General features: G+C 33.4%; 1 protein-coding gene across 1 annotated transcript in view; it reads right to left on the bottom strand.

Moving 5' to 3' along the window:
• LOC145276421 (ankyrin repeat and FYVE domain-containing protein 1-like) overlaps positions 1-25,486 on the bottom strand; it is a 105,578-nt gene extending 80,092 nt beyond the window's left edge. The window contains exon 1 of the mRNA XM_080127740.1: positions 25,351-25,486. Within this exon, the coding sequence (XP_079983866.1) occupies positions 25,351-25,360 (10 nt within the window). The 5' untranslated portion in view covers positions 25,361-25,486. The remainder of the gene's footprint in view (positions 1-25,350) is intronic.
• Positions 25,487-26,302: the final 816 nt, after the last annotated feature.

Genomic DNA, 26,302 nt, shown 5'->3' with positions numbered 1-26,302 from the left:
AATGTTTCAATATAAAATTCGCGCATGTATGGAGTATTGTTGTCACATTTGGGCTGGTGCATCTGCTACTAGTCTCATGCTTCTGGACAGAGTTCAAAAGAGAGTTGCCAACCTGATAGGTCCTGAACTGTCATCTAGGCTTCAACCGCTGTTCCATCGACAAAATGTTGCATCCCTCTGACTGTTCTACAAGTATTTTAATGGTGGATGCTCTGATAAGACAAGCAACAAACCCTTGTACCTCTTCGACGTTAATACCCCTGACAAATCTGACAAGCAACAAAATCTCACCCCTGCACAGTAGAGATTCCTAGATGTAAGAAAGTCTTCTACTCTAATAGCTTCTTTCCTAGGACTGTTAACCTTTGGAATTCCATTCCAGGTTCCTGCTTCCTCAACTGTACTGACATGCAGAAGTGTAATGTGAACAGACATCTTGCTGCTCAACTTCCTACATAGTATCCTTGCAACTTATGTCCCCAATAGTAGGCCCCCTACATCCATGTCGCACTATGCCTTGTTTGAGGTGAAAATAAAATAAAATAAATAAAATATGGATGTTTTAAAATCAAACATTAATAGAAAAGTTAATGTTATAATCTCTATGGATTACTGATGGACCACATGAAGATTGTAGATTAAATTTTAAAACATCAAGTGCCGAGATGTTAAAATACAATAATTTCACCATTGCTATTACAGTATAGGGCACAAATGAAAGTCGCATTCCAAGAAAAAACCCTTCCTTATTTATTTGTATCATGCACAAATTGGTATTTACACTAAAAAATTGTGAAAAAATTATAGAGTAAAATTTTAATTAAAAATAAAAATCTGTTTTTATCATATTTTGGTGATCCACCATTGATACGACTGGAAATCCCATAAAGCAGGAGAAGATAAGTCAGTTTGTCATTTAACGAATAATGAATTATGGACTGGCAAAATAGGAAAACTGATTTTTAATTAAAATTCTACTTGATGATTTTCCCTAATTTTTGGTGATACATAAGTATATCTATTTTACTTAAGATGCAATTTTCATTTGCGCACCATCTATAATACAAAAGCAAAAATGTGTGTGCGCATTTTTTTATATGTCCGGCAAAGGCTTTCGGGGCTCGAGGGGAGTCAGTAATTCTTTCAACTTTTTATATACTCCCTGGATTATAATATCTCCGATTTACTAACGGAGGTCGTTCTACCTTTTTTATTTGAACGATTTTTACAATCTATTTTCGCGCTATTTCTTCCTCTCCGCGTGTTTCTTATAAAAGTGAAACTGATTCATAAAAAAAAAAAAAAAAAAAAAAAAAAAAAATCGAGTCGCTGGCCTTCGTGGTAGGCAGGTGTTGAAAGCAATCAATTTTGATCACCGTGGGGAATACCCCTTCATATCAGACAATTGCTATTCATTAAGACGCTGCCAGAGCCCCCACCACCACCACCACCACCACCACCACGGTGGAAAGAACTGGCTTCCAGCCAAACTTGAGTGCATGATTTCATTTCTCCGGCATGAACTCATTCACTTTCTGCATGTCAACTTTTTAATCATTAAATTAGAACGTGTTTCAATTCCTGTCCTATTGTGGCCACGCGGTAAGATGTCAGGTTTTTTATCACTTTCTTTTCCACCTTCGCATCAAGGCTTTGGGTTCAAGCCTACTTGCCTACTACAACTTTTTTTTTCTGAACACACGCATCCAAACAGGCAACACCGGGCACTCCCGCTAGTACTGTATAAACATCATTTCACCTTATTAGTTAAATAATGACATAACCATACTTTTTTACACATGTATTTTAGCTGTAAGTAGGTTCAGGGAGTCTTCGTTATAATAGCGAAACTCAAAAATCAAAATATTGAATTTCAAGTAAAACCAATGGTAGCTACTTAATTGTTATGTCACAGTAATGAACATATCCTAAAATTATAAAAAATCGAAAATTAATTATTAATGAAAACAGTTTTCACAAACAATTAGCAAAAATTGAATTTTGATAAATTGGCCTAAGACTTTCAAAGTCTTTATAAAATTATTACCTTTTAACTCCCTTATTACAAGTCAAATTCCTCAGTTTCTATTTTTAAGCAAAACTCAACTTTCACTATTTGTCTTCGAAAACTATTTTCATTAATAATCAATTTTCTACCTTGTTTTCTGGGCACTCTTGCATAATTTGATCCGGATTCTTGGGAATTCTCGTCAAGTATGGCTCGGGCAAGACCGGCAATCATCAGTTTCAGCCGAGCATTGTTCAAATGTTGAAACCCTAAATAGACTTATTTTGTATTTACATCACCGAAAAGGAGGGTTCTTTTTGGATGACCAGACCAAATCGCAATGCCGAAACCCTCCTAATAATAAACAAATATATTCTGCCGGGGACTAGTCATATATCTGACTGTTGGAAGGAACTATAACAAAGTAGGAGGAGAAGGGTTCCACCAACCACCTGACAGTGAATCATAAGTATGCATTTTGTAGACCCCACGATGAACCATGTCGAGAGGATGTAGGAAGGAAGCAAAACAGTGAAACAAGAATGTGGGACCAACCGGGAGCTTCTGGGTAGATATTTACTTGAATTTATGTGGAGACAAAAAATTCGGAAACGATCCTTTTGTCTCCATCATTAATCACATTTCCAAAAGCTACTCAGTTCTTGGGGAGCTTCCTTCCATTTCCTTTTACCCCCATCTCCCTCCCTCTTTTCCATCGATGGCTGTTCAACAGTCGACCAAAGTAAAAGATTCCTAAGGGAAATATCCTCATCTCGAGAAGGTTCTTCCGCCAGCAATAAACAATCATAAAAAAATATTTAAAAAAAAAAAAAAATATTAGGTTTTCTTAAAAAAAAAAACAAAAAAAAAAAACCTAAAGTTTTTCCTATACTTTCATCTAACAATTTATGCTTACATAAACATATTTTTATGTATTTTCTTTAAAAAAAAAAAAATATATATATATATATAAAATTTCTTAGAAAATATTTAAATTCATTATCTTTCTTATGAAAAAAAACTGTCATTTTAAGAAAAATATAGAACATATTACTTCTAACTTTTGCAATCGTACTAAACCTTTTTCTCCTCATGCTCCCATGGTTTCACCCCGATAAATAAAAACAAAAAAAAATTTCTGAACGGCATAAATTAGTATCACCATCGAAATATACTTTCTCCACATCAAAGTTCTCATCAGCCTCCATTCTCACACAAAACGATTATCATATCTCAACCTACCAATAATTCCACACATAATAACATTTCAAAGAAAATTATTTTAGCAGTTAAAACTTTTGTTTATAAAGTTCCTTTACACCACAAGCTAAGACATCCACTATAGAAATTTGAGTGCGGGGGGGGGGGGCTAAATGCATTGAAAATAACTTGTACCAAGGAGCCATTTCCTTAGTATCCTCTTCACTTCTAATGATGAATGTGTTTTAAGTGCAAATGGATTTCAAACTAATGATTATTGTTGCTTTTCTTATATTCATACTAAATTATAACAAAAAAATGTGGATGCTAACTCATTTAAGATAAACTGAGAAAACCATGACTAAATTTTTTTTAATTCTTTACAAGATCACATCCTGTATATTATCTGAAAACTAACAGAAAACCATTTATATATTAGTTTTGTTTTTGTTTGCATTTCTCTAACCACATGCAGGATTGTCATGTTTGGGGTTAAGGAATTCAGACTATTTCTCATTGTGAGAATGTGAACTTCATCTTGTCATATAACGGATTTCATTTATTTAAACGGTTGACTTGAAAATCTTATTATTGGTCCAACTTAGTCGGACTTGGACCTTAGAATTCACCCTTGTCCATTTGTTCCAAAAATTCTCAATAACTACTTTTTTTAAATACTACATTTTTTGGAAAATTTGCATGAAGTTACAACTACCCAAGGAAGGAAATATAACATTCTTGGATTTTTTATAAAAATTCTGGTTGTGTCCCCAGGGGGTCAAAAGGGATCAAAACGGCCAAAAATAGCACTTTCCAGGACATACAATCTTTTCCGACTATTAGATTTTACAGAAAATTACCCAAAAGAAGATCACATGGGCATACATCTAGAAACATAATATTTGACCCTGGGAAAATTCTGGTTGTGTCCCCAGGGGGTCAAAAGAGTCAAAATTGGACAAAAATAGCACTTTCCAGGATATAGAATCTTTTCCGACCATTAGATTTTACAGAAAATTACCCAAAAGCAAGACCACATGGATATTCATCTGGAAATGTAATATTTGACCCTGGAAAAATTCTGAGGCTTGAGCCCCAGGGTGTTTTAGGGGTGAAAAACACACCTTTAAGACTAATTTTTATTTTTCTCCTAAAATTCAAGGCATCAGTTGAGGGGCCATACAGTTTTTGGCTTGTTTTTAGATATGAAAATTTGAAATTAAATCTGACACTTGCTAACAGTATTTATTTTCATTGAGAAAATTAAGTACATTCATTAACAGCAACAAATCAGATTCGCTCTACCTTTCTTTGACAAAAATGCTGTCTGTAAAAATAAGGTTCTAAAATTGGTTTTAATCCGATAATTTATTTTAATTTTTTATGAAAAAATGTTTATATTTTTTCTAAACATAAGATTAATGAAAACAAATATTTCCACACAAAAAATCAATACTAAATTTACCTTTTCTATATTTCGTCAGACTTATGTAGAAAGATTAAAGATATGCGTGCAAAAATAAAGATAAAAACAGAAAATTCCAGATGAGATTAGTTTAAGCAAGAAAATTAAATTTTTTTTTATTAGAAGTGAAGTTAGATTCTCTTTTAGCAACCATCTGAAATTTGTATATTTGTAACGAACCGTGATTTGGTCGGCTAGTTAAATATTTGGTTTTATTTGCTGGTCTTATTTTGTTTTTTTCTTTTCTGATGTAAATATTTTCCTTGTATGCATTTTTGATATTTAATCCATTAATGTCTGGTATTTAAACTGGAGACATCTTTCTTTAGAACAGACACAACAACAAAAACATTGTCAAAACCTTTTTTTATTAAAATAACAAAAAATAAAACAAATATATTTGAAACCATCATTGCTCAGTCAAGGTAAACAGATGTCACGGTGTCTAAACTCACTTGATTCATGCCGCTATAATCCAATTAAATAAGATACTTTTGTAACAAAAAATACCCGAGGTTTTGTTTAAAAGATTGTTCTATTCACATAACAGCTTATTTCTTAACCCAATTCGAACATATCTTTTTTTCTTTTTATCCAATTGTGTGATTTTTTTTTTGTTTTTACTCCATTAGATTCATTAGACTTATGAGTTAGTTGTTTTCTATACTAATAACAAAAAATATTTAACACGCTGAACAAATTTATAAAAATTTTTTCTTATTCAATAAATGCAATCCAGTTTTTATATTACTTCAAAATCAAGCATACAGTAAGAAAGGCTTTCTCCTTGACAAAACTCTTTGATTTACAATTTAAAAGGAAAAGTTTACATCCAATTTGTTGCTAATGTTAATGGAAAAATGGTTGCATCATTCTATCACTCCAGAAACTACCTGCTCTTAATCCTCTATTTTTTTTTATTATTGCATTTTCCCCCTAAACAAGGCACAGTGCCACTTTGATGTGTGTGTGTGGGGGGGGGGCTACTATTTGGGACATAACTTGTAGGGGTAGTAAGTAGGGAGTTGAGCAGCAAAATGTGTGTTTACATTATTCTTGAGCTCCTGCATGTCAGTACAGTCAGGGAACCAAGAACCCGGAAAAGACATTCCAAAGTCTAGCAGTCCTAGGGAAGAAACTATTAGAGTAGAAGGCTTTCTTGAATCTAGGGATTTCTATTGTGTTGGGGTGGGATTTTGCTGCTTGTCGGGTGTATTTCCGTCAAGGTGGCACAAGGGTTTGTAGCTCGTCGAAGCATCCGCTATTAAAATACTTCTAAAACAGGCAGAGGGATGCAACATTTTAGCAATGGGACAGCGGCTAGATTGGTGACTTTTTTTTGTCTAAGAGTGAGAGACTAGTAGCAGATGCAGCAGCTCAAATGTGACAACAATACTCCATACATGGGCGAATGGTGGCCTTGTAGAGGTACAAGATACTCTCAGACATAAGTAACTTTCTAGCATGGCAAAGAGAGTCTACCTACCTATAGAAGAATCAGATATGTCATAAGATGGAGTACTGCTGCCACATCTGGGCACGTGCTACAAAGAGTACTCTTGATACAAAATTGATTTTGAAATCTAGTAGGAATAATCTCTTCTGTTCCTTACAACCTTTTCCCCATAGAAGAGATACTGCTAGGTTCTCTCCACTCTATCATTACTTTCATGGAAATCTTCTCCCCTTTTCAAAATATTCACAGCAAGAACTCATTTTGCTAACAAAACAAAAAAAAACTTTTTGTGTGTGTGTGTGTTTAGCATTAGATGAAATTTCCATGAACAGATCTTTTTTGTTATAGGGTTCTCGTTTGTAGAACACATTGCCACAGGACTGCCTCCAAGCAGATTACAACTTTCATTTGCAAATGCATCAGCATCAGATTCTTGTCATAATGTCATTACAAGTAACTAAATTTAAGTGTTCTTTTCATTTATCATCCTCAATCTTCATGGAGGTTCTTCAACTTTCAACAAGCTTTCATACAATCTCATTAACCCATATCCTCAATCTTCAGAAGTGGTAACTGTCATTTTAATGTGAATACATATCAATATAGATTTTGCAAAAAAGTTTCATCACAATAGAATGTCATTAGTATTCATTAACCATGCAGTGTTTATGTGCAGAGAGAAAAAAAAAGTCAGCCATACCAGATGATGCCTATTCTACAAAATTAATTTACAAAGACTTTTTAATAATTGCTCAGCATTATTGATTTCTAATTGTATTGTTTTATTTTAATACACAACAGCTTTAAATGTAGTTTGTTTTTGTTTTATGAAAAAGCCATTAAATTAAATGGGGACAGAAATAATTGACCTTTTTTTTTTTTAATTTTCTTATATTATTGTTTGCCTTTCATGATGACAAGATCAGTGTATAGTGGAGAATTCACCTCCCTCGAAAAAGGGCAGCTCTCTAAACAGGCTCAAGTAATCAGCAAACCACCACCACCCTGTCCAAAAGGGAGGTAATGCCTGGGAGGGTGGTCTCCTAAAATTGCTAAGATACAAAGAGAAATTAACTTTGATCCAGCCAGAAGACTCGATTATCCCAATGCAATGTCAGTATATAAAATTGAGTAACTACAATGAAATTTCCTTGAATTTCAACTCCTGATAACTCATTTATTTTAGAGTAATTTTGACAAAATCTGAATGTAAACAAAGTTTTAACCTTCCCTTTTTTAAATGTATAGTTCTTTTTATTTTGTCATTAGTATCTTTTCCAGGTTACTTCAAGTTAGTATATAATTTTCAGTGATGGGCAATTTATTTTTTAATGTTGACATATTTAAACTTAATACACACAATACTGTGTGTCTCTATGAATATAAAAACAATCCTATCTTAAAGAAAAAGGTCGCTCATCAATATGTTGAGCTTAATAGAGTTTTAAGTGGTCTTTCACATAAAAAATTCCAAACTGAAAACTTAATGAATTAAAATTTTGCACTATTATCAAATTGTGGTTCTGTCAGTTTTTACATTGTTCAAATCTGAGTTGTTTTTTTTTTATTTGATTTAATATTAAATGAAAAATCTATCTTGATCTTTACTGTGCTATGAATTATAGCAAGAAGATTCAATGTGTTAGCTGTTGAATTGAATCTTATGAACAGTCAAAGCTATGTTTGCATTTCATTTTTGTATTTTAAGAGATAATGGAATTTTGCTCAATGTTTATGCTGGTTTAATCTAATAATTATTGCTTTAATTATGATTAATTTTCATTTAACACAAGATGACATAATACATTTGTATGGGTGTTTTACTTGTTCAAAGCCTGATTTTTTAATTAGATAGTGTAAAATTTGGCTTCTGGACAAACTGCAAACAATACGCCAAATTTCTCATTTCAAACCAACTTTGAATAGTAATAATTTGATAGCTAACTGAGCGACCAAAAATAAATTTGGCACCATTAATTAAAGTAAGAAATTAATGGATGCTTTAGATATACTGGAAATACAATTCAATTTTAGTTTGGGACAAGTTTATTTTCACACTATTTTATTGAAAGTCAAGCCAATATCCAACAAATCCAAAGAGAATTAAATCAGATATACAATCAAAAGTCAGGGTTATCATTATTTTCTTTAATTCTCAACTCATGGAAAGAAATGTTTTGGATTGCAATCAAAGAGTACTTCTCCCTTACATTACATAAATAATTTCTTGAGTCAGGTATAAATCAGGTAATTGTAATTGAAGGAAAGGAGCTTTGTCTTAGTAGCATTAGATGTGACCATCCATTTACATCCTCCCATTCCACTACAGACTAGATGTTATTTTATAAAGCTGACTTTCATTAAGTTGGGCAAATATGGCAAAAAAAGAATGTTTAATGTGAGAATACCTATTATATTACACTTTAAGGAGAAGAACAATAATAAGACAGATTTAGCATTGTGTTAGCCACACACATATGGAAGCAAGGACATGTGAAGTAACATTTACTATTATATAACAGGAAGTTTGTATGTGTGACTTCATTTCCTATGGGTTGAATTTTTTTTTCTGAAATTTCACACAATATTCTTACATAAGTTTTGTATTGAAATTTCTTCAGTAATATCAATAATCCAAAAATCCAACCAAAGAAGGAACAAGCGATTTTAGATTATACAGCCTAACATCACAAGTGCATTTGAGAAGCAGAAAGACCTGTAGTTCTTTGATATGACAGGTGTGTGTTCGAAATTAATGTTTCTGTTTAGAGCACGAATGAACCATGATACTTGACATTTTGCATTTTAAACTTAATTCAAGCCATTATTATATAAATAATTTTATAAACTCAACAGTAGCAATGTAAACTAGAATGTATTGTGAAGCAAGTCACTGCGGGGAGGTATGTACAGCTCCCTCCCGGTGAACCACGGTGGGGCCCTCGACTAGAACAGACAATCAATCAATTTGATTGAAAATGGTCCATTTAATCGATTTTGATGACAATAAAAATATGAAGTGTGAAACATTTGTTGATCATCATTTAATCCCGGGCAATGTTGGGTCTCCCTGCTCGTTAATTGAAATAAAGTTTGCTAAATTTATAGTCTTTAACATCTTCAAAAAACACACCCAACATTTCTGGGAAAACAATGAGGATCCCTGTGCACTCCTGCTCCAAGCCCTGAACTCTGTATTAACATTTATATATATATTTCAATTTCTATATTTTTCAAGTTATAAATAAAAAAATAAAAAAAATGAAATAAAGTAAAACATTTCCTTTTAACGGATTTCAATCACGATGACAGCACATTAATGTTGTACCCACTCTGATCAAAATGAAATATCCATGCACCCTGGTTAATGTAATTTCAGAATATATATGGTTATCAGGATCTATCACCAAAACCCTAAGAGACGTTTGGTAATGATTAATTTAAGTGATTAATTTTTATTTATATTTTAAAGACTTAAAAATCACTTTCAGGTATTTTTTTTCTCATTCAACCAAAATAAGGCAAATTGTCACTGTGATGCCTATAGGGACACACTAAGTAGGGGGTTAAGCAGCAAGATGTCTGTTTACATTATACTTAAATTTTTGTTTGTTAGTACAGTCGAGGAAACAAGATACAGGGAGGGAATTTCAAAGTTTAGCAGTCAGAGGGAAGACACTTTCAGGTTAGAAGAGTCTCCAGCATCGGGGTACCTCAGTCAGGGATATCTATTTTGAGGGGGCACCGCTTTAAAAGTTCGTCAGAATACATTCCATTAAAATACTTGTAAAGCAAATACAGGGATCCAACATTGCAGTGATGGGACTAGAGTTGGAGTTTGGTTGACAGTGTGGAACCCATTAGATGAGAGACTATTTTTTTTGTACCTTTTCAAATCGAGAGAGACTGGTGGTTGACACAGCAGCCCAGATGTAGTAACAATATTCTATGCATCATCATATGGTGGCTTTATAGAGATACAGAATACTGTCAGATGTATTTTTTCTAGCATAGTAGAGGTAGCTATCTTCTTTGCAGCAGTCTTGGCAATGTCTTCTATCCATGTAATCTTTGAATGTCATGCAGAGGAGTTTGAACAATGAACTCTCAGCAGAAGTGTTATTACTCACACCAATTGGTGGCTGTAATTGAAGGAAAGGAGTCTTGTCTTAGTAGCATTCGATGTGACCATTCATTTACATCCTCCCATTCCACTACAGACTAGACATTATTTTATAAGGTTTTAGATATTGCCTTGGATATATGCTTACTAGTTTTTCCCCCCCACATGTCTAGTATAGAGCGTAGTGTCATCAGCAAATGTACCCATCTCTGACACAATTTTATCAGGGAGATCATTTAAGAATATCAAGAACAAAAAAGATCCTAGCATTGACCCTTGGGGCACACCCACATTAATGCATGTTGTTTAGTGCTGCCTATGGATTAGGACTCCTGTATGGTCAGTCAGAAACAGGAACCAGACAAATTTTCAACCCTATATCCTCAACTTGCTAAACAAGAGTAACCCAGTCTAGCCATATGAGAAGAAGTAGCAAGCAAACATCTTAATTTGTCCAGTTTGATAGAAAAAGAGATGGTGAGATGGTTTTTATTGTTCTAGCCAGGAAACAAAGCCAAGCATAGGAAAGTACCTATGATTGTATCTCTGCGCTTTGGTAATAAAGAAGGCGCATAAAAGACAGGCAATAGGCAGAGCCTACCTACTCCTTAGGCAATTTTAGGTTTCCAAACCAGATAATTTGTTCAGCTCCTGCTCTAGGAGAATTGACTGTCTAGGCCTACGGAGATCTCCTTCCCCAAGCAATTTGATGGCAAGGCCTTGAAAGTCTTGGTACATGTTTCACATCAGTTTTTCTTTACCTGGATGGATGATCTGACAAGATCTATGGTCCATCTTACCAGAAGGGGTCATTCCACACTTGGGTTCTATGGCTCCATCTGGATATATGGATTGAGTAATCTTCTAATTCCTGAATTATACTGAATATTTGAAATTAAATAACTCAGAATGGTAAGGGGATTTTTATGTGCAATCTTAATAAAATGCTAGGAAATATAATACGGAAGAGAAATTTGGAGTGATATGTGGTGTAAAATAGAAAATATGGAAAAGTACCATTTCAAGGTTGGCCAGCCTGATATTAAGTGCACTTTCTAGAATATGATAATTAGGTATAGCACCCTCATGCTTTACATATATAAACACTAAGTAGGTACTTAGTATAAGCTTTCCTTGACACTTCTAGGAATACAAAGATTTACTTCCCTTCCATAGGTTTTTAAAATTTTAAATTAATCATTTACGGTTTTATAATTTAATCCCATTTCCCTAGAGCTAAAACAAATGTAACATTTGCTTTTGAAAAAAATAAGAATATTTAAGGGATTTAGCAAGATAGAAAAACAAAAGACAAATTAAAATATCTATTGAATAAACTAGTGGGGGTACCCGGCGTTGCCCGAGTGTTTGTTTCCGGGACGGGGGGGGGGGAGTTTTAAAAAATGTTATGGTAGGTAAGTAGGAAGGATCAAACCCGGCATCATGAGTAAAAGTAGGAAAATAAAGTGTGAAAAAAAAAAAAAAAAAAAAAAAAAAAAAACATCTGCAACGTTAACAGTTCGGCCACCAAGAAAAGTCCATTCCAGTTGTTTAGGAAAAAAAAAAAAAAAAAAAAAAAACGACTACGGTAGGTCGGTGCGAACGTGAAAATATAATGTGAATTGTCCAGCACGCTAACCACTACGCCACAGAGCACTGCAGCTTAGTTTAGTGATTTTAAATAACTTCACATGAATGAACTACGAAGCCAAACCGGCGTTCTCTTCTCAACTGTTCCTTATGAACGATCCCCAAATGGTGTTAAGTGGTGGCAGGGGGAGGAGGAATTTATTAGAGAGAAAATATTTTACCACTTCCATTGATCTTAATCGATTTTGGCCGTGACTTCTCAGCAGAAAAAGTATAGAAATCTAAGATTATCGAGGAATTTGAGAAATAATAAGCCTATAACACACCTCAGATATTGTTCTGCCGTTTGTGCATATTATATTTGCATGAAATATCTTGATTTTTAATCCTATTAAGGTCAAAATCCGACGGGGGGGGGGGAAGAGTTCATTTTATTTATATAGAGACAAGTCAAAATAATACCAAAGAGTAAAAACTTGTCTGCTCACCAAAATGTTATCTAATATCAGCTAAACGTAATACTTTACATTTTATCACAAGTAATTGTGGATACTTGTTAATGGCTGCCTTTGAATTGTCTCTTTACAAGTAGCAATCATTCAAATAAACTATTGCTTTTACAGCAGAAACTTTTTAAATACATGCCAAGATGGCAGTGGTCCAATACAATCAAATAATCAAAATACAATCTTACTTTCATCTAACGACAAATACAAGACAAACATTTTCAGCTAATAATACTGTATTTTATTCGTCTCTCTACATATGGTATTAATAGTAATCAGAAACAAGTTTTACGAAAAAAAGTATAATTGTAGTTTACACACAAACAAAAAAAGAAAGAAAAAACAGGTTTAAAAAATTTGTGAAATTTTAAGGAAAACTTTTGTGTGAAACTAATTATAACATTATTTTAATAGATTACTTATCTATTCTAAAATGAATATTTTATTTAAGTTATATTTGGCGCCTATTGTAATTTTATTTTTCTGATATTAAAGAAGACAGAGTTATGGAAACGACTGATAGATACCATATAATATCAGAGGGGGGGAGCAAACAACAGAGAGAGAGAGTAATAAGTAGGTAAGTAAAGATAGGTCACTTTTTGTGAATTAATTGCAAATTATACCTAATTAGAGCAATTAAAGTTTGTTTTTTTTTTTTTCCAAACAACCTGATTCAAAACTTATAGGAAAAAAGCCTTTGGGGAAAAAAAAAGTTGATTAATTCAACTTTAACATAATAATACATATAACAAATACAGACTTGAAAATAAAAACAAGTGAAGCATGCATAGTCCCTCGTGAGTGTACAGTGAACGAGGCATAAAAAAATGACTAAGATCAGCATTTGCCCTCCCCCGCCACCATTTAGCCCCAAATGTCCTCAAGGGATGTTAAATCCAGGTGAAAATGAACAAAAGGTGCAGTTTTAGGTCTTAACATATGTAAATTTGAGTTCTGTACCATGCAAAAAAAGAAATGACTAAGTCCATCATTTGCCGCTCCCCCCCCCCCCCCATTTAGCCCTAAAAGTCCCCATAGCATTAACATATTTAAATTTGAGTTCAGCACCATGCAAAACTGCTAAATAAACATACACAGAAAATTTTGGACAAATATGGTAAAATAGTCCCAAAAATGGAGTGTTTTTATTAACCCTAAAAGAGCCCCTGGGGCACACCCTAGAGTTATTGCGAAGTATAGACAAACAAAATTCTATAGAAATCAGTTAGATACAACTTTTCAGAAAGTTTTATAAAAATCCAAGGCATCAATTTGTTTTTAATATGCAGAAAAGTGTCAATTTCAGCCATTTTAACCCGAAAGGCACACCTAGGAAGGTAACCGAAGTTTTTCTGGAAAATCCATTCTGTTACTTTTTTACTCATATCACGTTTGATATTCATGCAAAATTTTTAAAAATTCCAAGGCATAGTTATTGAGAAAAGTGCGGACGGACAAACGGATGAGGGTAAATTTACAGGTCCACCTTCCTTTTGTCAGGGAACCAATGATTTCAGACAACTATTGATTAGGGATACTAGATCATGATTATCAACAAATTATTTAATATCTTTTCTAAGTGAGGTTTAATTTCTTTTGAAATCAACAATTCCAAGTATATTATCAGAATTAAACCATTCATGTGATTATGGACATTCAGATTTAGGATTCACATCAATAAAATAAAAAAAACATGAACACTGAAAGATATTCTAGAGATCTGGCAAAAAGTTTCTGCACATTTTCTTTTTTCCATATTATACATGTCAGCCATTTTTTTTAATCTATTATCAATGAATTTTTTTTTAAATGGCCAACATGTATTTACTATTGTGACACTTGATTATTTGAAAGCAATTTTTAAGCCTTTCAACTGCCAAACAAAATAATTTCTCTCTTGAATTAGAGTTTAAAAGGTAAAAGTCAAATACAGTGGAACCTCTACATATGAAATTTATCGGTTCCAGCTTGGCTTTCGTATCTTGAAAGTTTTGTATTCTGAAAGGCGTTTTACATGTAAATCATCTAATCCTTTCCAAGTCCTGCAAGAATATTCATTAAATTTTATAATAAGGGTAAAACCAGAATGAAATAAGGATCAAATAATACTCAACCTAAACGTTAATACCTTCACTTGCTATTTATTTATTTTTTTTACTTTTCTTTGGCATTCAAATTTTTTTTTTTTTTTTTTTTTTTTATTACATTTTCACCCCAAACAAGACAAATTGCCACTTTGGTGTAGGGGGCTACTATCAGGGGCAACAACTTATGGGGTACTATGTAGGGATTTGGGCAGCAAGGTGTCGGTTCACGTTACACTTGAACTTCTGCACGTCAGTACTGTTGGGGAAGCAGGGACCTGGGATGGAATTCCAGAGTCTAGCGGTTCTGGGGAAGAAACTATTGGAGTAAAAAGATCTTTTACATCTAGGGATCTCTACAGTGTGGGGGTGGGATTTAGCAGCCTGTCGGGTTTGTCGAGGGTGCACACGTCGTGGGGGCACAAGTGATTGCAGTTCGTCAGAGCATTCACCACTAAAATACTTGTAGAAAAGGCAGAGGGATGCAACATTTCGTCGATGGGACAGAGGCTGAAGCTTAGATGCCAGTTCAGGGCCTATCAGGTTTGCGACTCTCTTTTGAACCTTGTCAAGGAGCGAGAGACTAGTAGCAGATGCACCAGCCCAGATGTGGCAGCAATACTCCATACATGGGCGAATGGTGGCCTGATAGAGGTACAGGATACTTTCGGGTGTTAGTAGTTTTCTAGCACGGTAGAGAGAGCCCACCTTTCTTGGAGCGGCCCTGGCAATGCCTTCAATGTAATTGTTCCAACTCATGTTTCCTGTGAACGTTAGGCCAAGGAGTTTGAAAGATGGACTCTCAGATAAAGAGTTGTTGGCCATTGCTATGGGTGGTAGAGAGGGTTTCTTGTAATTATTGAATGAAACTAGTTTAGTCTTGGCAGCATTGAACGCGACCAACCACTTTTGTCCCCATTCCACTACAGATTGGAGGTCTTCCTCTAGTGTTTCTGCCATTTCTTTAGAAATGTGTTCATTCGTCTTCCTGTAGTGCCTGCCATAGAGTGTAGTGTCATCAGCATATATACCCATCTCAGAGGCAGTTTTGTCGGGGAGGTCATTTATGAATATCAGGAACAATAGAGGTCGAAGGATAGAACCCTGGGGCACCCCCGCATTTATATCATATTGTTTAGATGTACGACCGTCGAGGACAACCTGGATTTTTCTCTTATCTAAGAAGGATTTAATTATTCTACCAGTGATACCGTATGATCTGATTTTCCTGAGGTGACCCTCATGCCATACCCTGTCAAAAGCCTTAGATATATCTAGAGCTACCGCTCTGTCCTCCCCCGCATTGTCCAGTGAATGGTATATACGTTCAGAGATCACAGTTAGGATGTCTGCTGTGGAACGGGCTTGTCTAAATCCATATTGTTTGTCAGTCAGTAGTTTAGCATCTGTAAGATGATGGACTAGAGCATGGTTAATTATGGTCTCAAATATTTTGGCAAAATGTGGGAGGAGGCTAATGGGGCGATAATTTGATGGGTCTGTCCTTTCGCCAGAATTCTTGAATACTGGTACAACAGAAGCAGTTTTCCAACAGACCAGAAAGCAAGCTTCATTAAGGCATTTGTTGTAGAGTTTGGAGAGAACTGAAGCTACTTCGGCTGAGCACTTTTTTAATAGCACAGCTGGGATAAGATCGGGTCCACATGCTTTTGAGGTATCAAGGTTTTTTATGATAGCATGCACCTGAGCAGGGGTGGTTTTCAGATCGTCTAGTGTGGCGTCTGTCCGCATAGGAAAGTCAGGTAGGGGGTGGTTGGAAGGGTCCAGTGTGGAGTTTGAAGCAAACCGACTGGCAAGCATGTTAGCCTTGTCGGTTGCTGAGGAGACAACCTCGTGATTGTTGGTTAGTGGGGGAATTGTTGATTGCCCATTATTTACTACACTGTTGTAGATTTTCCAGAAGTCTCGAGTTCCTAGTTTTTGTGCTTCGATGCGCTTTTTAGTGGTTTCCGTAAATTCTCTCTTAGCTGTCGCTATTTCTTTCTTAACGTTATTTCTAGCTTCTATATACTTCAGTCTGTTTGAACTGGACGTATGTCGGTTAAACCTACGGTATGCATGCTGCTTTTGAGCAATGGCAGTTGCACAAGTCGACGTAAACCATTGGGGAGAGTGGGGCTTACTATAAAATTTCCGCATGGGAACATGCGCTTCAGTTGCAGTTTTGAACCAGTCAGTGGTCTCGTTTGCACATTGTTCAGCAGGGAGAGAGAAAATATTTTTCCATGGAGCATCTCTAATTAGTTCCCTGATGGCTTCCCAGTCAAATGTAAAATTCTATCTATTAAAAAATTACTGAGAAATATGACATCATTATTGTAAGGTAACAACCTCTATAGGCATACAGCCGGGCAGAAAAAAAAAAAAGATCCAAAGTAAAATGGGTTACTTACTTTCTTACAGCTAATTTGTGATTTCTAAGAAAAATAATAAACTCCTCCACCTCTCACAAAAATTTCAGATGGTGTACGATAAAAATTAAAACAGAAAATCCTTCTTCAAATGTGGTAAAATTTGTAATGCATACATTGATTTTCCAATTTTTTAAAATAATTTTAAATCGGAGGGGGGGGGCAAATAGAAAATACAATTAAAGTTCAAGTAAAAAATGTTTCTCAGATATAAATCAACACAAATATTTCAAGAAAATTACTAAAAAATTACTTAAAGTTTTGCAAGCAGCGGATTTTGTCTCTAGAGGTTCCACTGTATTCTGGTTATATTGTGCTTCTAAACCAAAGAAAACTAATCATTTTCTCATGACAGTTTATGGTTTACACAGAACAAAAAAAAAAAAAAAGCAAAAAAAAAAGCAAATGATTTTTATTTTGCAGCAAATACAAAAAATCCACAAAAAAGGTTTGAAAAAAAAATTTTGCTGTGCAAGAATGTGTTTATTCTCATCATAATTGTTTATCTGTAAAATGTTGCTCAGAGCAAAAACCACCTTTTTTTTTTTAGATTAGGTTTGGTTTCGGTTAGTTTTCTTGTACAGAGTTTCAACCTTTTTGCTTTATTTAATGTCATTCCAGTAATTTTGCTAAAAGTTGTTAAATGTTTATTCATGATGTTTAGTTGTTTTATAGAGGAAAATTGTTGCTTTTGTTTTTAGCCTTGCAGAACATGATTAAGATTTCCAAAGGGAAAGAAAAAGAAAACAATAACATCAATATTTGGTGGATTTTAGGTCAGGAAGTATCTCCAGATGGCCCCATCTGGTAGCACTATGTACTGGAGTAAAAGTGTTATCAAAGGTGATCACTATCGTGTGCTATCACAATCAGTTACCTTAAACTCTTAACATCCTTTAGTACTATTTTGGTTATTTATATTCGGATTGCTGTTCTCATCTCGGATGTTGTTTTCACAAGGTTTCAACCAAGTGTGTCTTGTTGAACACTTTGTATGGAATTCCAAACAGAATCCTTTATTTAATCCATTGCTCTCGTTTCGTCAGCCTAAACTAGGTAGAAGTTTTAATTTATATTCTTAGCATCGTCCATGCTGAGGATTGAACCGTCAAACAAGCTGAGACACCAAGCATGTAAAACATTCCAATTCCTTCCAGTACAAAGTTTCTGATGAAGCATGGTTGACAATATTCCTTTTCAACAGTTTGCTGTCGCATATCTACCTGATCATATGGTATAGCAAAGTGAAAATAGTCCAGAAAAAACTGAATCTTGAAAGAAATGCGTCTAAATGTAATAATTGGCTGTAGTTTCTGCAACCTTTCCCCAGCAATGTTCACAACCACTATCAGTATTCAAAATGTTAGAAGGTAACTTCAACATCAAATGGAACACGATCTACACCCACGGTGCTACAGTTAAAGCATCAATTGGACAGATAACACAGATATTTGCAACAAACATAATCTGAGTTAACTGTCAACCTACCAGTAAGATGACTACACTTCTTGTGAACCCATAGTTTCAATGGATTTTACAACCATTTCCTTGTGACAGACAGTGCAGGGAAACATATTTAGCGCTTTGCAAGTGGTCGAGATAACACTGGAAATTAGAAACTGTCTTCTTCGTGTTGATTCTCTGTCTTTTCTCTCTATGCTAGTTTTTCATGTCTGTAATCTGGAATTATTAGGAGTTAACCATCAAAAATGGCCATTAACACAAGAATGTCAGCAGCCATTTTTGCTGGCTAACTCCTTCGTAAAAAGTGAATATTCGAGATGAAAAAATAACATTTAAAATTACTTTAAAACACACAAAGTCAGTCAGGTAGGTATAAAAGTAACTTTTATTGGCTATGGTAACATTTATTTATTGTATACTATCAGGGTAACTCAACATTGCCCGGGATTGAATGATGACACATTTCACATTCCCATATTTTTATTGTCATCAAAAAAGGTGAACTTGCTCATTTTTCAATCAAATCGATTGATTGCCTGTTCTAGTTGGAGACTAATCGCAGTGCACCAGGATTTTTTCAATTATCGGTATTTATTGAAGATATTCCGATACAAAACCTAATAACACTGCCAAGCCAAGCACATTTGTGTGAAATTTTTTAAAAAATCGGCCCAGCCATTTCCGAGTTAATAGGGGACAAACACACACACACACAGATACTCAAATTTTTTAGTAAAGATTTGATTGTTTTTACTCGTTTTGTTTGTTAGCTACTCTGCTAAATGACCAATATTTTTGTGCATTTTTCTTTTTTAATTTCTACAATTCTAATGTATTTGTGCAAAACAGTATGCAAGTGATAGAATTATTTTTTTTTTTAGCTTGACAATTTCCCTAAAGTAAGGGATTCGCTACATAACATTGAAACAATTTAAGTTTTCTTAACACTGCAGGTTTTTCTGTTTTTTTGTGATTTGGAAACACTTGTCCTCAACATACATGCGTTCTAGTCATGACTTTATCCCTCCCCCCTTCATGTCCGAGCACAATGGAAAACAATGCCCAAATGAACCACAAATGCACTAGTTTGCCCATGTAAGAGCAACCGGTAAATGAGCACAGATTATTAATGCTTTCACTGCTTTTGTATAGCCTCCACAAGTAATGCCTCAACTTAAAACCAGAATATGAAAAAGAAAACAACAAAGCTTTAAAAAAAAAAGAAAAAAAAAAAGAAACAAATACAAAAAAAATATGCTTAAACTATCTACAAAGCTGTAAAAAAAAAAAAAAAAAAAAAAAAAAAAAAAAATGGTTCAAATCAGTTAACCCCTCCCTCCCACACAAATGTTTATGGTCAATCCATCACCCCATATAAAAAAATTGCTTACTATGTAATAACAGTAAAGCTAGTGTTATCACTGGCATGCACTATTCTGTCCGGAAATTGGTGATGGTCGGGAAATGTGTGATCATTTTATGTTAAATTTATATAGGATAGTAATCTCCACTCTTAAATATTTGATAACTTTTTTTTTTTAATAATGAAATTCTCTAGCGACATGATGTAATTGTACACACAGAAAAAGAAAATTTGGTTTGTAAAAAAAAAAAAAAAAAAAAAAAGGCAGAACAAATGGTGAGTAAATACTGGATAAGTGCCAGACAATTTAGGATATCGAAAATAACTAAGAAAAATAAGCCTATAAACTACCCTTCCAACAAATAGTTGCCATCTTTTATAAGTCAAGGAAGAGAACAACTAAAAAAGGATGATAATTCAAGTTAATAACGCAGTACTAGAAAATTATGAACTTCAGTTATTGTTCTTCAGTAGCTAGTCTCTCTCTCTCTGAATTTGTTTATAAAATGTCAAGTACATTTTTGCAGACTAATTTTTTTTTTTTTTTTTTTTTTAATTTTCTTCCTTTGAAAACGCTAAAAATTCCACGAGAGATGAAAACAAGTGATTCTAAGTAATGGTTGCAAGTAAGACTGAAACTCAAAACTCTAAATAAATCTTTACTTTAAATAATTTAGGGGGACTTAAAACCACAAAGAGTACAGCCTATTTTTTTTGCCAGTAATTTCACCGATATCATCTGATAGCACAATTGTCAGTTAGTGAAGGAAAACAACTTCTAGATGGAGACAATTTTTATTTTTTTGTCCTAATCCAGAGTGTCCATTTTAGGGAGCTGGCTTCCCCTCTATTAAAAACCAATCTTGTGTCTAACTGTTACTGCATTGGAAGGTAAGAGTAAATAAGGAGCAGTGCAAGAACTCCTAGCAAGTAAATAAATAAATCATACATTTATCAGGCATGTATTGCAAAGTGTTATATTTCTGAAGCCAATAAATTGCTGGGTACTTGTGCAGTTTATAAGCCATGCTGATATGTTATTTATAAAACTATCTGGTGTTTGTTAAGATAGAGTTGACAGATCGATTTTTTTAACATCTTTTTAAGTAAAAAAAATAATACTTATGTCGAAAATAATAATAATATACCCAATAATTATGAAAATTTATTGAGTAAAAAAATTATTTATGGTTAAAAGTAATTTTTACAGAAAATTGGGTACAATTGCATTTTTCTTAGATGTTATAAAGTAGATGGTTAGGAGTTCATACAGGGGGACATAACTCAGAACGCATATCTTTTATCACATTTTAATAGCGTTAAATATTTGTAGTTCATAGCAATAGACTTTTTGTGCTTGTTAAGAGATAATTGACAAATCGATTTTTTAAACATGTCATTTTAGGCAAAAACAGTATTACATACTTAATTGTCATGTTGAAAATAGTAATATATCCAAAAAGTATGAAAAGTCATTGAGTAGAACAACTGTTATTGTGTTTTTAGTAAAATAAAGTCTATCACTATAGACAACAAATATTGCAGCCATGACACAAGTAATCTAAAATATTCATTTTGAGTTATGTCCCCTGTGTGTAGACTCTTACTGTCTACTTTATAACGTGTAAGAAAATTTCAATTTTACTCAATTTTCTGTAAAAATTACGGCAGACATGTACGAGCTTTCCCCCTTGCCATAAAATTAATTACTTTTCACATTTTATTTTTTCTGTAGATTATTGTCACCAAGAGACTTAACTTTCATTCTATCATGAAAAATATTTTTTTTAAGTTTATTTAATGATTACTTTTAAATTATAACGTTTCATTAAATTGATACCCCACTTTTAGGTCAATCAGCAAAACCCTCCTTATTAAGGGGTCACATATCCGGTGAAAAATACCCTGTAAAAAAATAGATTGCAAACAGAGCAAATAACATTTTCTTATGAGATTTAAATAAAAACAATGAAAAGCTATTTTTGTGGTGTAAAAGAAAAATTTATAAAGAAGAATGAAAAGAAAATGAAATAATTCAAATGTCTTTGTAAAAAATAAACAGATGTTTAGATTTAGGCGATGAAGGGGCATGGGGGGGGGGTCAGGTTGTGGCGGCCCCTCCACCACTTATAGACCAATTATAAAATAATATATCGCATTTAAATTTTCTGGAAATAAGTAGTTTTCTGGATATTAAGCAATGTAATTCTTTATGTTATAAGTCGCGGCTATTGTGGTATGTGTGAGTGCACGCATATTTTTTTTTTTTTTGTCGTGCACTTGCAGTCCAACAATGACCACCACTTATAACAAAGAATTATATTGCTTAATATCCGAAAAACTTTAGCTGTCTATAATATGGTTGTCTTCAAGTCCAACATGAACAAGTTTCTGATGAGCCATTCCACTTAAGTTAACAAATTTACCGAACTTCCATTACTATCGATTATTATATTGTCCTTTTGACTGCTATACACTTTAACCCTGAATCTTGAGTGGCCTATCGGCCTTGATAAAAAACTACTTCTCTGCGGAAAATTTAAATGCGATATTTTACATTATAAGTGGTAGCCATTGTTGTATGCGTATGTGCACATATATTTTTTTATTACCTGAAACACATATGAAGAACACACAAGCACACAATATCGCAGTGCAACCACCGCACGCATAAAACAAAGGAACTATTTTCCTCACATAGAGATACAGCAAACTAGCTGGAACATTCGAGAACATTTCTATATAAGAATTTGACCATCAAAATTCAAACAGTCCAGGATGCAGTTCTACAAATAATCATCACTGCCACCTGTAGTCATCACATATTTAGACTAGATGCAAAACAGCATCGCCAAGAATGCCACGAAAAATCGGTTTTCTCTTGTTTTTCCAAGAACTGGATGTTCAGATTAACTCCATCATAAGGGAGACGTTAAAATCCCCCGACTTTACACGCCAAGCACATTAACCTTAATTCTCATCAAGGAAAGTTATCACATCGAATGAGAATTTATTTCTCCCTTTTTAAACAACTAGCATTTCAGCCCAGCATTGCCCAGGTGTTTGAAGGTGTATGTTGAGAAAAAAAAAAAAAAAAAAAAAAAAAGAAAAAAAAAAGGTAAATTTTTTAAAACTTTGACCCCTATTATGACCTCTTAACTTTTATTGTTTTGGGCTCAAATCAAGTTATTAAGTTAGATCCATGTCCAAGGAACCTATATCTAAAATTTCAAAATTGGCGGAGGAGTTTGCTAGAGTTCTCAAAGGTCAAATCATTGAATTTTGACCCCATAGCAGCCAAATTTCTGGCCAAAAACCGATTACAAATATTTTCCCAAATCTCAGTACCCAGTTATTGCGTAGGAAATGTACACACACAGACACGTTCACTTATATATATATATATATATATATATATTTTATTTGAGCATACTGTTCTTACGAGATGAACACAAACGCACACTTTCATGATTATGAACTGTTATTCTCTGAAAATAATCACATTAATTACAAGCTACACGTGACACTCTGACCATAAAAATCCGTAATATTGAAATATTGCTATTCCTGCATTATGAACATTCAACACAAGAAAACACTAATGTCGGAACAATTTAAACTAATATTCCTAACACGTAAATAAATGTTTATTTCATGTTAATACTGTGATTTTGAGTTCTTTGTGGAGTGTTGTTATTTTCATTTATGTAAGGACGTGCCTTGATGAAAACCTATTAGTTGGTGATCTCATTAAATTTACCTCTAACGGCCCACGGATGCCCTCCTCCTCCTTTTGGCTTCAAGAAATTTCAGCACCTACAATCTAACCTCAGTCCTAAAAATCGGTAGACCCCAATTATGAATTGAACACCAACTCACACCCTTAGATAAGTTACTTTTCTACCTAACTGGATAGGTTTTCAGTGTTTTTATTTAATGTAGCATGTTTATTCAGCTCAAAAAACATACTGTGTTTTCCGATGTATTGCAAAATTCAAAATGGCGCCCGACTCTCTCTTTAACACGGTAAGTTTGGGAAAAGGTGCTATAAAGATAAAACTAGACAAAATACTGTTAGAAACTCGCTCAATATATATTACCGTGACATAGGTTGACATATATTCGGTGGTTTTTTAATAGTATTTTGTCTAGTTTATTATTTATAACACCTTTTTCCGAACTTACTGTGTTAAAGAGAGAGTCGGGCGCCATTTTGAATTTTCCAATACATCGGTAAACAATGTATGTTTTTCGAGCTGAATAAACATGTTACATTGAATAAAAACACGAAAAATATATCCAGTTTGGTAGAAAAGTAACTTATCTTGCTTTTGGTAACATTTATTTGTTATATATTTGTTTTGACAACTTTTTCGAATCTATGTGTACAGTAATACAAACCCGTAATTTCAAATGATTTTTTTTTTATGGGTGAAAAGATACTGCACAGTGCACCTGCACCATTACCCTATTTTCGATATGACAAGTAATATTGTTTTTGCTTAAAACGACATATTAAAAAGCTCGATCTGTCGACTATCTTAACAAGCACAAACTGTTTTTAACATGTGAAGAGCTTCTTTTTTTTAACTAGTCTGTACTTCCACCTAACAATTTAATAAACAAAAAGGGGTTCGTATTACTATATACAAAAATCACAAAAAGATATCGTTGTTAAAATTGAATTTAACTTGAAAATCATATATATATATATATGAACACTGTTTGTAAACTGCACAAGCACCAGTTGTTTTGTTATGTGACGACAAGGAATTAATAATTCAAACTGAACAAAATAAATCGAAAGATTTTTTTTTGTAAATAGGTGGGTGTGGACTTATAATGAAAAAAAAAATCATTACTGGTGAAAAATTATTCGACAAAAAAGTCCAGGCTTATTTATTTTCTTTTATCAAATTGAAAATAAATAGCTTTTGTTTAAATTTACCATGTAACCTGATATTAAACTATATTGATTCTTTTTTTTTTTTCGTCCGAGAATTTTCGTTTGAATGAACCAATGAACCAACCATACGTCTAGAAAAACAACAACCAAACAAAACGGTAAAATAAAAATATTAGATAAACAATATGTGTAAATAATGGAGCTGAGATGTACGCTTTTATTTTAGTAAATACAAAAAGACGATTAGTCAGCATGTGTAAAGAATTTAATTTATTTTAACTAATAAAAAAGACTTCACTATTTCTGCTTTGTGTGTGTGGGTGTGTGTGTGTGTAAGCGAGGGTTAATGTTTATTGTTGTTTGTGAATAAACTTGTTTATTAGCACCGAAATATATAATTTCCATTGTATTTTAGAAGCCTAAAGACTTCTGTAAGTTTCGTCTAAATTGTTTCTCTTTATAAACAAAGAAACTAAGATAATGAAATGATATTAATAATTAGTTTGTCATACGTATATCATCGAGGCGTGCAACAAATGCGACCATCTTTTTACACATTACCAAAAATATGAGCGTTATTCATTATTAATTGTGATTAAGATACGAGCGTTACTTAAAATAAATCGGAAATGTTGTTGCTTTCGTTCTTTAGAAACGTGTTAAAATGACAAAGAAAACATTATTACAATAATTTTCAAAAAATAAATAAATAAAATAAAAACACAAGAACTGAAAATTGAAGTAGTTTACCTTCAGCCATGGTGGATGCCTCCCTGTGTCACGTGACTATATTAGCCGCAGTTTCGTATTTTTGTCAAGATTTCTATTTTTATTTTAATTTAAAGTGCTTTATTTTTATATTTTTTAAATCTTATTTAGTTTGGCAAATTAAAAAAAAGTTAGAAACATAGTTGACAACAATAAACCCCTCTCTCTCTCTCTCTCTCTCTCTCTCTCTCTCTCACCCTCTCCTTTATGAGTATGAGAAGACTTTCGCACCTGTTTCAAGTGGCCCATCAGCCGACTGTCATACAGGTGCTTGTGTAGATTGGTAATTTTTTAAACCAACATATTTCAGGTGAAAACATTATTACCTAATTACGTGTCATGTCGAAATTAATGTAAATTCCAAAAATTGCAAAAAATGATCCAGTAGAAAAATAATTACTAATAAAAATAGAATCTATCAAGTTTCATTAAATGTTTTAATGTGGAAGAGCTATGCGACCAATTGCAGTATGACAGACTGACTTATCTCCCTTAACTTAAATTGACTTAAATTAAAGATCTGCCATTTTTAAACACAAAATTTCAGAATGTAATTGTGGGAGATGTTTTTTTTTTTGTTTTTTTGTTTTTTTTTTAATACATTTAACACATCTACTGCATCATTTTTGTAAGTTTTGGAACTTATACTAATTTCGACATGGTACATAAGTACGTATGAAGGGAGGTATCGATGGCATTTAAATATTCATTCAAATATCATATACTCCTTAATAATTAAGAAAATAAATAAATAAAAGGCAACACTCAAGAACAACACCAACAAATAACAATCAATTCGAACTATTGTTCACATGTGTGAAAAAATGATTTTCATTCACGATAGTAATTATTGGAGATAGAGTTGGAGTATAAACTCTTTTTGGTCGCCTAGACCAGTGATGTTCAACGTTGTCCATGTGATCCACAGAAGAAT

Source organism: Euprymna scolopes, chromosome 1, assembly GCF_053919585.1.
Source record: "Euprymna scolopes isolate OS-2025 chromosome 1, ASM5391958v1, whole genome shotgun sequence".
NCBI classification, from domain to species: domain Eukaryota; kingdom Metazoa; phylum Mollusca; class Cephalopoda; order Sepiida; family Sepiolidae; genus Euprymna; species Euprymna scolopes.
This window is presented reverse-complemented; position numbering and strand designations above follow the sequence as displayed.